Source organism: Heloderma suspectum, chromosome 2 (assembly GCF_057233095.1).
Source record: "Heloderma suspectum isolate Gila_16-S chromosome 2, 16-S_ref, whole genome shotgun sequence".
NCBI classification, from domain to species: Eukaryota; Metazoa; Chordata; class Lepidosauria; order Squamata; family Helodermatidae; genus Heloderma; species Heloderma suspectum.
Window position 1 is genome coordinate 288,950,909 of NC_139459.1, and position 15,459 is coordinate 288,966,367.

Below are 15,459 nucleotides of genomic sequence, written 5' to 3' on the forward strand. Positions count from 1 at the left end.
ATTCAGGTTGCCCAGCACAGTGCCAACTGACCAGATGCTCTAGGAGGCACTGTGGATCTATATCAGAGGTAGGAGTTTGTCAGAGGGGCTTAAGTTCATATCTTATGCTTTGCATTAAATATAGAGGTGTTCAAAATATAACACCTACAATTCTCCTTGTGATAATTTCTCTCTCTCTCTCTCTCCCTCTCTCTCTCTTTCTTTCTTTCTAACTAGTGAACAGAGGGCTAGAAAAGCCCTGATATAGCAAAGTCTTTAATAAGAGTTGGACACTCTGTGCCTGCCCTGTCTGAGTGAAGCCCACTGGCACCTGGCATGACCCTTACTATGCTGCATCCCCGTAGCCCCTGAGGGGTCTGTCCATTCCATTCCCCTGAGAGGCCCCGCCCTATAGCAGGGAGAGGGGCAGCCATATAACTCTATCCCTTGGCCTACTCTCCACTGGCTTCAAAATATATCAACTGCAAACCTATTCGCTGGTTAGGGAAATCTTCCCCCTAATGACGGAACATACTGCTGCAGACTTCAAACAGAGACTTATTTAAATTAATTAAAATTAATTAATGCATTTTAAAAAGCAAATAACTCTAAGATGCACACCCCTAGGGTCCCTTTAGTATACATGCCAAGTTTCAGGTGTCTAGGTTTCATGGTCTTGGCGCTATGGTGCTGACAGACAGACACACATCTTCGTTTATAATTATACATTTTATATAACAAAATAAAAACATTCAGAAAAATAAGGAGGGCAAAGTTAGTGACTGATAACTTTTCTCTCCATTTCTTTTTCATTTCGTCTTATATGCTCAGAAATTAATGTTTCCTGAGGAAGAGAAGCCTGTGTTTTAGGTATCAAATTGTTTCCCTTGTTGCATCAGAACAGTTACTATATAGTTAAATTTTGAGTGAGGGAGCAAGAGCTGCCCTTGCATCATGTTCACTATTTCTCACATGGATTGTAGAAAAAATAGGTTTTAGGGAAGCAAAGATTGAAATATATCAGTCCAAGTCCAAACATTTGCAAAGATATTTGCATTCTGTCAATTTAAATGTCACATTAACAGTGAGATCCTGTACATGTTTACTTAGAAGTAGGTCCCATTAAGTTCAACAAGACTTATTCCCAAGTAAGTGGGTACATAGGGTTGCAACTTACATTGTAAGCCTGTGGGCAGGGATTGTTATTTTATTTTTATTTATTTATTGCATTTATACCCCGCCTTTTTTCCTCTTGCAAGGAACCCAAGGCGGCTTACATTATCCTCCTCCTCTCCATTTTATCCTCACAACAACAACCCTGTGAAGTGGGTTGGGCTGAGAGTGTGTGACTGGCCCAAAGTCACCCAGTGAGCTTCCATGGCCGAGTGGGGACTAGAACCCAGATCTCCCAGCTCCTAGTCCAACACTCTTGCCACTACACCACACTGGCTCTACAATGAACATTTATGAACTGAAAAGTGCTTTATAGGGATGGACGAAAGGGACTTACCTGGTCCCACAGCTTGTTTCGCGGTGGGGGGGAGGCGCTTCGGTTCTCCCCCCGAAGTTCAGGCGAGGGGGGGGAGGCGCCCCACCTCGCCTGGCCGAAATTCAGGCCGGGGGGGAGGCGCCCCATCCCTCACCGCCAAAATTCAGGCCGGGGAAGAGCACCCCGTCTACCCGGCCGCAAAAAAAAAAGTAAAGTAAAAAAACACACACACACACCCCCGTGATAGGCTACGTAACGATTTACGTAGCCTATCATGGCTAGATTTCCAAAGTCAGCCGTGATAGGCTATGTAAATCGTCATGTAGCCTATCACGGGTGACTTTGAAAAAAAAAAGCGCGTACGTAAATGGCTGCGCCCATGGGGCGCCGCCATTTGCATTCCTTAGTTTGGCACGTCTAGTCTACGTAAAGATTTACGTAGACTACGGCGAAAATAAGGGAACGCTATTTGCGTTGCCCTTATTTTCGCTGTAGTCTACGTAAATCTTTACGTAGACTAGACGTGCCAAACTAAGGAACGCAAATGGCAGCGCCCCATGGGCGCCGCCATTTGCGTATGCGCTTTTTTTTTTCAAAGTCACCCATGATAGGCTACGTGACGATTTATGTAGCCTATCATGGCTGATTTTGGAAATCTAGCCGTGATAGGCTACGTAAATCGTTACGTAGCCTATCACAGGTGTTTGGTTTTTTTTTTACTTTCCTTTTTTATTTTGCAATGGCAGCGGCGGCAGCCGGTCAGAAGACCGGCCGCCGCCGCCGCCCCCACCGAAACGCCGCCGGGACCCGCTGCCGAAAGGGACATTCGCACGAGGTAAGTCCCATCCCGGGGGGGGGCGGGGGGCCGGCGGAGAATTTCACCACCAATTTCGGGGGGCCGAATGCATTGGCATTCGGCCTCCCAGAGATTCGTGGAGAAATTCTCTGCCATCCCTAGCTTTGTACACGTTAAGCACTCTAGAAATAAGCAATTATAAGCTATACATTTAAAATAAAAGCAAGAAGTATTTTCATGAAGCAGCTGCTGCTTGCATGACCTCTAGAGAGAGAGAGGCTTGAAAATCTGCAAGAAGGAAAGTGGTCATGTACAAGAAACATCATCACCCGTTTCCTTATCATTACCATAAACTCTCTCCCCACCCCACCCCCGCCATGTTGCAAGTGGCGCTTCTTTGGCAATGAGTAGGTGTGGCTTCCAGGGATGTACATTTGATTCTGAGCAGTGGAGGCTGGTGACTCCAATTTTGGTGGGGCTGTGGATCCATTCTGGGTTTCAGTGAGAACCAGCCAAAACTCTAAAGGAGCTATGAAAGGTGCTGAACCCTAACCCCCAACTAGATTCAGCACCTTGGATAGCTCCTGCAGAGTTCTGGCTGGTTCTGACTGAAACCTAGAATGGGAGCCATCAGCCTCCACTGATTCTGAGGTAAGAGGAACAGCAATATATTCTGAAGTATAGCATGTGGTAACAAGAATAGGAAACTTGGCACTCTAACCTAAACATTGTTTCTCTAGTGTAGCGGAAAGGTTCATGTTAAAGAAGAGAACAATTCTAATTGGTAGGATGGAGGAGAGCAGCTACTCTTCCATATACCAAAACATAAATAAATGATACTACGTTTCCAGACAAAATGACTAAGTGAAAACCAAGGGTACTTACAAGAAACCACAGTGTCTTTTCTCCTACACTGTGTTATTATGGAATCATACTCACTTCCAAAAAGCACAAAAAGAAAATGGACTAAGCGTGCAATCCTATACTTGTTTAGACAGAAAAGAAGTCCTACAACTGCCAGCATTTCCCAGCTAGCCATGCTGGCTGGGGAATGCTGGGTGTTGTAGGCCATTTTTCGGTGTAAATATGCATAGGATTGTGTCCTAGCTGATATTTAAAGTAGATACGCTGAAAGCAATGAAACTAACTTGTCCCATTAATTTCAATGGCTCTACTCTAAGTATGACTAAGACAGGATCCAACCATATGAATTATATCATTTTTGTTTTATTTGTATTATTACCTCAAGTACTCATTGAGCAGATGAATGATTGAAAAATATTCTAACTAAAATGTATTGTCATGCCTGATCAGTTTTCAGTAATGTCTATAGCTCAGTACTAGAGCACATACTTTAATCCGCACTGTCTCCTGATAAAAGATCTTGACTGAAACCTCATTGGAGAAAGACTCCTGCCTGAAACCTGGAAAGCTGCTACCCCTCAGAATACTGGGCAAGATGGGCTAACTGTCTGACTATAAATCGGTTTCATTTGTTCACTGTACCATGAGTTGGAGTCAGACTTAGTCTTAGTAAAAGTAGAATTATTGGAATCAGTCTAAGTAAGACCAAGTCTCCAAATCTGTATTTCTAATAATAAGTTCTCATCTCTTTTACCAGAAATAACGTAACAGCAATTAATAACATTTGTTTGGGAAAGGCCTCAAGCAAAGGCCTGGATGCGTCCAATCTCGTCTGATCTCATAAGCGAAGCAGGGTTAATCCTGGTTAGTACTTGGATGGGAAACTGCCTGGGAATCAGGCTTCCTGCACCCATGCTGGCTGGGGATGATGGGCGAAATCACTTCTGATTTCTGCATGCCACAAATTAGCTGTGTCGAAGATAAGATGAATTCTATGACAGAATCATAGGATAAGCTCAGCTTCAGCACGGGTTATGTTGGGGGTAAAGATGTGCTAAACATGATGCCTGCTTCTTGGCTTCTGGTATTCCAGTTCCACACTAAAGTGTGGATGCTGGTAGCTGACCCAAAAAACATTTCTGGTATCTTGGCTTAGCCCTGACAGAAGCAGAAGAGTAATAAAAAAGAATGAACATGTCAAGTTAACTACTGGTTAACTAAAAGGAGGCAGTCTGCACAAAACCTGGGGTTAGGGGACAAATTTTTCTGGTCAGAGGGCATTCCTTCAAGGCAAGTTTGAACCCTGGGATCTCCAGTAACTGATTTCTAAAAACAGAGGCGGGGGTGGCAGTTTAAACCCAATAACACAAGATCCCTTCCAACTCTCAGCTTATGTGAGGGGCTTAAAAGATGTGGGAGAAGGCACAGGGTATACATGCAGGAACATGTCCAGAGTATTAAAATCAGTCGGAGTTTTACCTTAAACCTCAGTGACATAGTCTGGAATCATAGCTTAAAAGTTGTAGGGGAAGGACTGTAGTTCAGTGGTGGGGGTCCCTGCTTTGCAAGCAGAGGGTCCCAGGTTCAACCCCTGGCATCCCCAAGTAGGATGGGAGTCTTATCTGAAAACCCTGTCAGTGTAAATACTGAGCTAAATGGAACCATGGGATAAGTCCTATGTAGCGCAGACCCACTGAAAGGAACGGGGCTTAAGTTAGTCATGGCTCACCTAAGTTCCATTCATTTCAGTGGGTCAGCTCTACACAGGCCTACCACCCATGGTCTGACTCGGTATAAGGCAACTTCCTAAGTTCAAGCATATCAAGAAGCCACATTTTCAGACCTGGAGCTTCGGGCTCTTAGCTACACGCTTCCACAGGAGTAAATCCCACACTGAGCAGAGCGGGACCCGCTCCCCAGTGAACACGCCTAGGCTTTTTCACTGGGGTGGCCCTGCCGAAGCTTGTGCTGAATCCCCGACTCGTGGGAGGCAGGAGGAGGGCGCTGCCCGGGCGTGTTCAGGGGCGCTGGGGGAGTCCTCGGGAAAGGAGCGCCGCCCGGGGGGCCTTGTTTTGCTTGCGCTCGGGCGCACCTCAGAACTCTGCTGGCTGTTCTTCTGCGTCGCCTCAAGCGGCGTCTTGCAGCGCGCGGACCGGAGCCCCTGAAGCGAAAAGAGAATCTGCAAGGGCCCCTCGCGCGCCTCCCGCTCCGCCCCGGCGTTCCCGGGGGCTGCTCCTGGAGGAGGGATCAGACGGGGGTGGGCTCTGCCTCTTCCTTTACGGGCAGCAGGAGCCGCCCATTCCTGAAACGCCGAGAGACTCGTCCTGGCGGGCGGAGCGGCGGGGGCGGCTCGCCTTTTGCCCGAGGGGAAGGAGACGGCGACGATGGCCTTCGCGCGAAGCCCCCTCCTGAGCCTCGCCGCCTTTCTTTGGCTCTCTTTGCTGCCGCGGGGCGGTAAGTGGCGCGTGCCGCAGTTGAGGGGAAGTTCTCCGAGCGGAGCCCCCTCGGTCAGTCCCGGGGGGTGCTCGCCTCGCTCCCTCCCTCGCTCAGCCATGGTGGGAAGAGAGAGGCTGAGCGGTGCTGGCTGGTTCCTCCTAGGAGCGGCTGAGTCATACGCGGCGGACAGCCTGGAAGTGGCTGGAGGTCAACATTTCCTCTGCAAATGCAGCTGGCCCGAATTGGAGAGGGAGGACTGCAGTGGGTCGTGGCTCTGCGGCGTTCCGTGATAAGAGGCGCCCACCGGGGGCACTTAGGGCGGGCGAGGAATCCTGATAGCCGAGCCTCGGGGGGGTGACCGTGGGAGTCTCTCGGAGGGCAAACAGCAAAGAGGCTTCTGGCACCTGAATAGCTTCGCACATTCGTTCTGGCGCCAGCTTTCGTGGACTTGGCAACTCAGAGGTGGCGGTGTTTGCGGTTGTCGCGACTTTTCCGCAAGGGACCCTGAGACGCAGTGTGCGTTTAGTTGGGACTGGCAAGGGACAGGTCGCCAACAGAGACCCTCTTTCACAGAGACCTGCTCCTGGATCGTTTACTAAGGGGCGCGATCTACTTGTTTGGTCGTTGCTGAGGCCCCAGTCGCAGGCTTGGAAGGGAAAGGAGGGGGGGGGGGAATCTCCCACGTTTTTCCTCCGAGGCCTCTTGTGAACTACTCTCAACTGTCACTGCTGTTACTGGCCCAGTCAAAATCTCCTTCGTTGAGATTTGTGCACAGGGGGAAGTGGTCAGCAAGCATTTTGACCGTGAACGTTTGTGAAAACCACATCCACATTTTAGAGTGCCTGCCTGTCCACCCCCAAAGCCCCAGAAATGGATTTTGATGAGGCCAGTAGCAATAACCTGACTCATGGGTGGGCTAGTAAACACATTGCAATTCCTTTCATTCTTTCTTTGCTTCATTCTTCCCATCTCCAACTGCTTCCTGGTAATGCCTTTTTGTTTCAGCCAGAAAAATCCCAGATGTTTTCTTGGCCAAGTACCTTCTAATTTGATGGTGAGGCCTAATTGGAAATATTTTTCCAACCCTGTGTGAAGCTGGATTCAAAAAATTGGGCTCCCCCCACCCCACTCCATATTGTATATAAATATACCTTGGGAGATTTCTCATTTATTTATTTATACTTCTTAACATTTATATATGGCCTTATTATATACAGTCCAAAAAGCAATCAAGGTGGTGTCCAGTGATTTAAAATAATAAAACCTAAACACAATTAAAAATGAGAACATTTGAAACAGTGAAACATTAAAACAGCTATATAATTTAAAAGTAAAAAGCTGTGTCTTTACACCCTTTCTAAAAGCCAAGAGAGTGGGTGCCAGTCATAGATCTTGAGGGAACGCATTCTACGGTTTGGGAGTATCACAGGAGAAAGTCCTTTCATGCATGTCCCACAAATGGACCTCTGTGGACAATAGTATCCTGAACAGGGCCTGTCCTGATGGTCTTAATAACTGGGAAGGTTCATAACCAGACAGGCAGTGCCTTCGATAGCCAGGTCTTCAGCTTTTTGGTGCTTTAAAGGTTAAAATCAACACCTTGAATTGAGGCTGGAAAGCAATTAGCAACCAGTGCAGGTCTCTCCTGAAAGGTGTAATATAGTGCTGATACCATACACTGGCTAGCAGTCTAGCTGCTGCATTTTGTACCAGTTGAAATTTCTGGACATTCTTCAAGGGTAGCCCTGGATAGAGCACATTGCAGTAGTCTAAACATGATACAGCCAAGGGATAGATAATTGTTGCCAACCCAGACTGATTTCGGAAGGCTACAGCTGGGTGCACCAAGTGTAATTACGCAAGCACATCCTTGCCACAGCCACCACCTGAAGATCAAGGGACAGCGTAGGGTCAAAGGAGCACTCCCCATGCGAAGGGCCTGGTCCTTCAGTCGGAGCACAACCCCTTGTAGGACAGTTTGTAGCCCAGTCAGTAGAAAGTCAGACTTTCTACTGACTAGCAACACCTCTGTCTTCTCTGGTTTTAACCTCAGCTTGTTCATCCTCTTCCAATTCATTATTGAACCCAGGTGGTGTTCAAGGGTTTTGACTGCTTTGCTGGTTTTAGGAAAAATGAAGAAACAACAGTTAAGGCTTGAGTGTTAACCTTAGTTTTGCACTATGTATAAAAAGTAAAAATTTATGATAGGGCTGGCCTTGTTAGTACAGATGCAGTTGTTCTTGAAGAACAGTTGAAATAGCAGGGATCCTTTATGGGGGGTTTTTCTGAAAGTAATTGACAGTGTATTTGTGGCTGATATTTCTATACATTTTTGATGATGTCATTTGGTAACCTCTAGCATCAAATCCTAAATACTGCTTGCCAGAGTGATAGTAATAGTAATAGTCTTGCCAGAGTGGTTAGCCACTGTACATAGGTCTGACACAGCTAAGATACAGTTGAGAGAGGAGTGAGGGATTGGCATTGAGTAGTAGGAACGGAGTTGAGAAGAGTCTGGCAGCCATGGGGGAAGAGGATAAGGTGAGGCTAGGATGTTTCACAAAAGGCTTTGCTTAAAAAGTGGTCATGGAAAGGAACTTGAAGCTATTTGACCAAGCGTTGCTTCACACACCATAACATTCCTATAGCTGCTATAATAGTAACATGTATGAATGTGTCAGGGCTGGGCAACTTGTATTGGCCTACAACTCCCATCAGTCCTAGCCAAGAGAGCCAGTGGTGAGGATGATGGGAGTCATAGGCCAAAACTTCTGGAAAGCCACAAGTTGCCACCCCTGGTGTATATGGCACAGTCAATTTATACAGTGAACAACAGACAGGAGCATATGCAATAGTTATGTTCCTCCCCGAGGAACTCTAAGTTGACAGTGTGGAGGAGACAAACAAGCACCAGTTTACATGATGACTTGCAGTATAAGCAAAAAGTAAAGTGGAGGAAGACATGTCTTTAATATGAAGAGTTTACAAGCTAAAGCACAGGGATGCACAACTTTGGATCCTAAGCTAAATGCAGGTGACACTAACCATGTACAGCAGCTCATCTCAATAAACCTCCTACATTTGGCTGCCTGCCTTGGACAACCAGGGGCAAAGCTTAGACAACCAAAAAATAGGATTTTTTAACCAAAAGAAGTGCTAGAAACTTGAGGTTGATGTATAAGGACTTCAGGAAAAGTAACTGCTGGATGTATAAATAAAAACTATGGTTTTAAGAAGTGTTGATAGTGCAGAGCATGGAAACAATTACTGCAAGAAAGTTATTTTTATCATTTACTAAAATATTTATATCCCTCTCTCCTGTTTAACATGCCCCCAAATCATGGTGGCTCACAACAAATGTTAAAAACAATAACACATCAAAGAAAAATAAACAAGTAGAAACCTCCTAAATGGAAATAATTAACTGTATAAGGAAGTGTGCCTGATTTGTGGGACCATTAGAACATAGAATAATCTTCCTGTGGAAGCAGAGAGAGGCTGAGAATAAAAATTGATGAAGTTCTTGGTAAAAACAATATGGTCAATAGTTGGGGCAGGATGGACCATTGAACTCTGTGGTGTTTACTTTTGACAAGGCATGTCTAGGATTGCTCTATAAATAATACACAAAGTCAAGATAGAGTACATTCTCTCATCTTTAAAAGGAAACTTTGGAAGTGTCATTTCAGTCATTGTTTGGCCTAGGAGTTCAAGTATTAACTCAAATAATTTTTCCATGGGATGGGGAGATATATTTGTTTAGCTGTTTCATCAAACTGCTGCCTGTAAATAAATGTTCCTAAAGCAATATATTCAACTCTGGGCTCTTTGAAGCAGCACGTTGACTGTAGTTGACTAGGGCCATCTGCTAACTGAAGGAAAGAAGTGATAAGGAAGGGAGTGTTCTTTTTAACAAACCAAACTGATGCCTTCGAAAAGTGTGTGTGTGGGGAGGCAGAGGACATACAGTCAGGTATGTTTCTCTGTTGCCATTGGCCATAACAGAAATGCCCAGGCTTGTCATTTCATATTAAATGCTTGTTTTTTCCTTTGAAACATTTATTATAGCAACTTCCCTTTACCCAAGCCTACAGGGAACAGGGGCAGATTTGACTCCCATCCCCTGCAGACTCATTTAGTGATAAAAGTAGCTCCCACAGCTCACTCTAGTATTGTAACCAAACGAGCGGGTACATGGTTAACACAAATGGATCTGGTTTGGCCCTTAGATATGCAGGTCCCAGGCAGGTGCAAAGACTGCAGGTTGAACTGGCCATTGTTAATTATGATTGCCATGTTTGTTTCCTTTACAGGGTTTCATCCTGCTTCAGTCTGATCAGCGGGATTTCTTGGAACAGATTTTACTTCACTTCTGATGTTTAGAAAATGCATGTCATTGATTTTAAATAAAGGAAAAGACTTATTAAAAATCCCACTGAAAATTCAGAATAGTATAAAGGAATTGGAGATTTTGTGAGCAGAACTTGGCTCATGGGATGCTCCCGCTGTCAGAAGTGCAGGGAAGAGGTGATCTTTGCTAATTCTTCCTTCCCCTTGCAGCCCCCTAAGCTCTGCAGAAAGTTCTCTGGAGGATTGGGGGACCCTCTGGAACAACATGGGAAGTGGTGTCAGGACTACAGGGGTAATGGGAATGAGTGAAAATTGCCACCACCACCATGAGTGGGGGCCTCCACTGGATCAAAGACCCTACTGTGAAATGGAGGTTTTCCATTTGTGGAACAGCAAATCTAGATCCAAGCCAAAGGGTTCTAAGTGCCATATCCTGCCTGTTAATCCACTTCCCACAGTAACATTGAGGAAGGAATCTGATCAGGAAAAGGGCATGGCAGAGGTTTAACTTCTTCCCCTAGTACCACTGCTGCAATCCAAATTGGAGCTGTGCAGCTGCTTTTAAGATTATATATAAAATCGACAAATAATGAGACCTGATCACCGATCTCCTGCATCATGTTTGTTTTGGCCCTGCCTCTGAAGGCACCATCAACCTGGGAAATGCATCACTGACATATCTAGTGGCAGAGAAAGAATAGTCAAGAGTTGTGTCTCGAGCACCTTCTCTTTAGGACAGAGTATAAATGTTTTAAATATTAAATTAGGAGTCACTGCTCTAATTGATAATCAAAGGCTAAAGGAGAAAGTTAGATAATATAGGAAAGAATAGGGTTCAGTATATTATGATAGCCACCAGTCTGAAAAGAGGTGTAACAGCCATTTTGAATGTTTAACTGTACACAGAGACAGCAGTACTTTTCTAACTGATTAGTTCTCTCCATAAGATGGATTGCATAGTAGTACAATGCTGGAGCAAATGGAAAGTAAGCCCTTTAAAGCCTTCAGAGTAGACAATCCTGTAAAATACTGGACACCTGGCAACCCACTCACCCACATATGATCCTTCATGGATTTCAATCGAGGCTTGCAAATACTGTTTTTAAAAAGATTTTTCCCTCTGAAAGAGATCACCCACTCACACCAAATATGCACTATTTATGGAAAGATGTAATTATGCAGCATTCAGCATGTTTTGTGTGCTTCCAGGATGAGAAAACATACAAATAAGAGATGTTTTACTGATTTGTAGTGAATTCTCTATTGGAAATGCTCGGAGTTTGTAGTGCAGCTTATGTGGTACAGTGACTTGCTTGTTTTGCTTTTTTCTCAGGTTTCTGTGAAGACTGCAAGACATATAAAGATTTGGATGGACATTTATATTTGGGAACACCTTGTCCAGAGTTCTGCTGTGGATCCTGCACTAGCCAATATTGTTGCTCCGACTTATTACTAAGATTTGACGAAAATGACGAACGTATGTGTAATTTGCAGCTAGCAGAAAGGTATGATTGGAGAGGAATACAAGGTGGCCTGCTGTGTAGGGATGTACGAAAGTGACTTACCTCTCACAGATTATGTTGATGGTGGGGGGGGAGGCATTCCGTCCCTCCCCCCGGAATCCTGGCCGGGGGGGAGGCGCTCCGTTCCTCCCCCTGGAATCCTCGAACGGCCGGCTGTGCTCCGTGGCAGTTCCACGGAGCAGCCGGCCAGGCCCAGCCTGGCCAGGCCAGAGCTGTCCGCAGCCGGATTTCCGGCCGCGGAGGGCTCTGGGTAAAAAAAACAAAAAAAAACAACCGTGTACGCAAATGACAGCGGCTACGGCCACCGCTGTTTACGTTCCTTCTTTTTACCGTCTTAATCTACGTAAATATTTACGTAGACTATGACGGCGAAAATCAAGGGGAATGCAAATAGCGTAGCGGGCGCTATTTGCGTCCCTTTTTCATTCACCGTTTTAGCCTATGTAAATCTTTACGTAGGCTAAAACGGTGAATCAAAAGGAGACGCAAATAGTGGCCGCTACGCTATTTGCGTTCCCCTTGATTGTCGCCATCATAGTCTACGTAAATATTTACGTAGATTAAGACGGTAAAAAGAAGGAATGCAAATGGCGGCGGCCGTAGCCGCCATTTACGTACGCGTTGTTTGTTTTTTTAAACCCACCCCCAACCATGATAGGCTACGTAAAGATTTACATAGCCTATCACGTCTTTTTTTTTTTTTCCCACAAGCCTGGAAATGGCGGCGGCGGCGGCCGGTCGGAAGAGCAGCTGCCGCCGCCCGGATGATCTGCCCCAGGTAAGTCTCGTCCCGGGGGGGATCCGCGGGGGGCGGGGGGGGTGGCAGGCCGTTCTGCCACAAATTTCGGAGGGCCGAATGCACTGGCATTCGGCCTCACCGAGATCCGTGGCGGAATTCTCTGACATCCCTACTGCTGTGACAATTTTGGGCTGCTGCAACAAAGTTCTTGTTATCACCAGTTAAAAAGCCCTAAATGGCTTGGGTCCAGAATACCTTAAGTTATTCTTAATATTCTTAAGGATGGCCTTGTCCCATATCATCCTGCCCACACCCTCAGATCTGATAGAGAGCCCTTCTCTGTGTCCCAATGTGGGTGGATGCTAGGCTGGCTGGGACACCTGAACAGGCCTTTCTGTGACCGTGTGAAAATCTCTCCCATGGGAGGTTTGCTTGGCCCCCTCTCTCTCTACCTTCTACCACCAAGTTAAGACAGTTTTGTTCAGGCAGGCTGTATGTTACCCTTGGTGTTTCAAGCTGACTGTTTTAATTATATGCATTCTGTTTTTGTATGTACTTTAATTGTTTTAAATGTTAATTATTGACTTACTGTTTTCGTACATTGTTAGCTACCTTGAGCGCTACGTTATTTAGTGAAAGGGCAGGATATAAATTATTCTAATAAAAAATAAACAAACATATTACAGCTATACTAGTTCCCTGGTGATATCAGGGAATCAGCTATGCAGTATTTTTCACCTTGGGTAAGGTGTTATGGCCGCTCATGAAGGAACTGTGCAGCTAGCTGGTGACTGTGTGAACAGATTGCCAGACTAAATGGACCCTTGATCTGATCCAGCTGGACTTTTCTTATGTTCTTAAGTATGTGATGCATAACTTATTGTGGCGTTTCAGAATACTTGCAAGTAAATATTTTAGCAACACATGGAATAACTGAATATAGGCAAAACATATTAAACATGGGGGTGGGGGAGAGAACTAAATGTCAGTGATCTCTTGTTTTTATGTTTTAATTTCGGAATAAAGTTGAGTTTATATAGGGTGATTTTGCATATAAAGGTACATCCTAAACAAACAATTGCTTGCAGCCTAAGATAAGTGAATGGAAGGAAATTCAGATGTGTTTCCCCCCTCCTCCGCCCAATTTGGAGTGTTTCCTCCTTCCCCCAGAAGTCCCTGTGCCCTTCCCACATTGTTCAGGAAGGTCCCCAGACTTCCCAGAGGGGCTTTTGGAGGGGGCACAGGAACTGGATTGGAGAGGAGAGGATGCAAAACCTTTTGCTGCCATGAACCTTCTTCCGTGAACTGACCTTAGGATCCAAGCCAATATTATCCTCCATTTGTAACAGAAAACTTCATTTGCTCCTTAGTAGCCCTTTCCTAAGAATTCTCAGCATCTGGTGGAGGATGCCATAACTTAACACAGCCTGAGTAACCGTTTTGCACGATGCAGTTGTAGGGATATGTAGGGCTAGACAACTCTGGCATAGAATTGTTCCTTACTTGCACCAGTACTGGGATTAATCCCTGTGCAAAGGCATGAGTTGCCCACTTGTGTTGGCGGTAGCCTGCTATTGCCTGATCTTGTGTTCTTGACCAATAAGATCTGGCCATTTCAGAAGTTTTCCTTATGTTGCTTCTGTTCTTGGACTAGTTCAGTTTGCTCTAGCTTAGTAGGGAGTAGCATTATTTTCTCACGCACGAATAAAAGTGCATGTTCTATGGAGCCAGCTTATACAATGGAATAGAATATATTGTTTTGGCAAGAAAGAATAGAGGACAGTTTCAGGGCATTACATGATGGTTTAACAATCTAAGATAATTTCTATCTTGTTCTTCCTTACTACAGCACATATCCATCTATCATTGAAGAACCAATGAAGTTCAAATCAGACTTTGATGACTGGCCTTCTCATGGACCCAGGTAACTAAATGGGTTTATGTACACCCACTTAATCAACTATACATGTCACAAGCGATTTCGAGTGAACATCCTTGTATTCTTCCCATATACTACACTTGAAAGCACTGCATTGTGGCATATGTGAAAAGAAGTTATCAGAGGGTGCAGATTAATGGTATTTAGTTTATACTTGTGGTTACAGGTAGTCTTGAGACCACTTATTGTGGAATACTCTCTGTAAATTTATGCGAATATAATGCTGGCATAAATTGGTGGTCATGAGCTCTCAGAACTATGACATACCTGTGATTTTGCCTTCAACTGACTTTTCAACTGATTTTGCCTTCAACTTCAGTCAGTTGATATTTTTTCTCCAAGACCTTAGACTTGACTAAAGGGGTGGAGAAGCCTTTCTCAGTCCAAGGGCTGAATTCCCATCTGGTTAAAATCCTAGGGGCCACATTCATCTGTGGGTAGGGTCAAAGGCAGAGTGTGTGGGGCCAGAGTGCGATTCTTGCTGATTTTAAGCCTACTCAGAGAAGCAAGACGAGCCTCTGTATGTCTACTCTAACATAAGCAGGACTGAATCATTCAGCAGAACTTTCAAATAGCATCCCAAATACCAAGCCCCTGCATGTCTACTGAGAAGTGAGCATGGACATGAGCAGCATGTATACTCAGAAGTAAGCAGGGCAAGGCTCTACAGATCTACTTAGAGGTAAGCAGACAAGCCTCAGAAGTAAGCAGGACTGAATCACGCAGCAGGTTTTCCCCCAGGCCCCACCCCCTCTACCCAACAGGTAAATGTTCTCGTCTCATATCAACTGATTGGGGATAAGAGCTTTTTCCTGCTGAGCAGTGAAAAAAACTCCCTTTCTCAGGGCTTCAGCAGGGGAAAGCTCTTGTTTCTGATCAGCGGCTGATTGGATCGGGAGCTTTTCCCTGCCAGGAGAGAGGGCAGAGCCTGGGGAAGAAGCTGACGGATGGATGAAGAACCCCCCCTCTGCCCCCCATGGGCCAGAGGTTCCCTGTGCCTGTTTTTCCAGATATTTTGCAGAATATGATGACTGCTCCTTAGTATCTATATTTTTATATTGAAGGTGAAGAAAGAGTGACAGTCCTTGAAGAAGGAATGCACTTAAAACTATTAATATCACATGTTGGTAAATGCACTTTATATAAGCTGTAATTATTTTTGCTTGTATGTTTATTTTCATGTTTGCTCAGAAATAGACAGATGAATTCAAGAGCAACAAAATGGCAGACTTAAAAATAGCTTGTAACTCAGTCTTCCTTGCTACCATTCCATGGTGGGTAGGCCCTTGAAGTGGGGGCACCTTCAAACAAGTGATTCGCCACAATATAAATTCTGAGATGGCA

General features: G+C 45.2%; 2 protein-coding genes across 3 annotated transcripts in view; one reads left to right on the forward strand and one right to left on the reverse strand.

Annotated features, from left to right (window-relative positions):
• Nucleotides 1-15,459, reverse strand: part of LOC146354797 (actin nucleation-promoting factor WAS-like) — a 104,871-nt gene that overhangs the window by 37,573 nt on the left and 51,839 nt on the right. The gene's annotated exons all lie outside the window — the stretch shown is intronic.
• Nucleotides 5,470-15,459, forward strand: part of SHISA5 (shisa family member 5) — a 35,724-nt gene continuing 25,734 nt past the window's right edge. The window contains exons 1-3 of one of the 2 annotated variants that reach the window (XM_084839829.1): nt 5,470-5,582; nt 11,248-11,419; nt 14,026-14,100. In XM_084839829.1, coding sequence (XP_084695955.1) covers nt 5,513-5,582; nt 11,248-11,419; nt 14,026-14,100 — 317 coding nt within the window. In that variant the 5' untranslated portion in view covers nt 5,470-5,512. Of the gene's footprint in view, nt 5,583-9,877; nt 10,092-11,247; nt 11,420-14,025; nt 14,101-15,459 lie in introns of those variants that run through there. The other variant, XM_084839831.1, reaches the window with a different exon arrangement.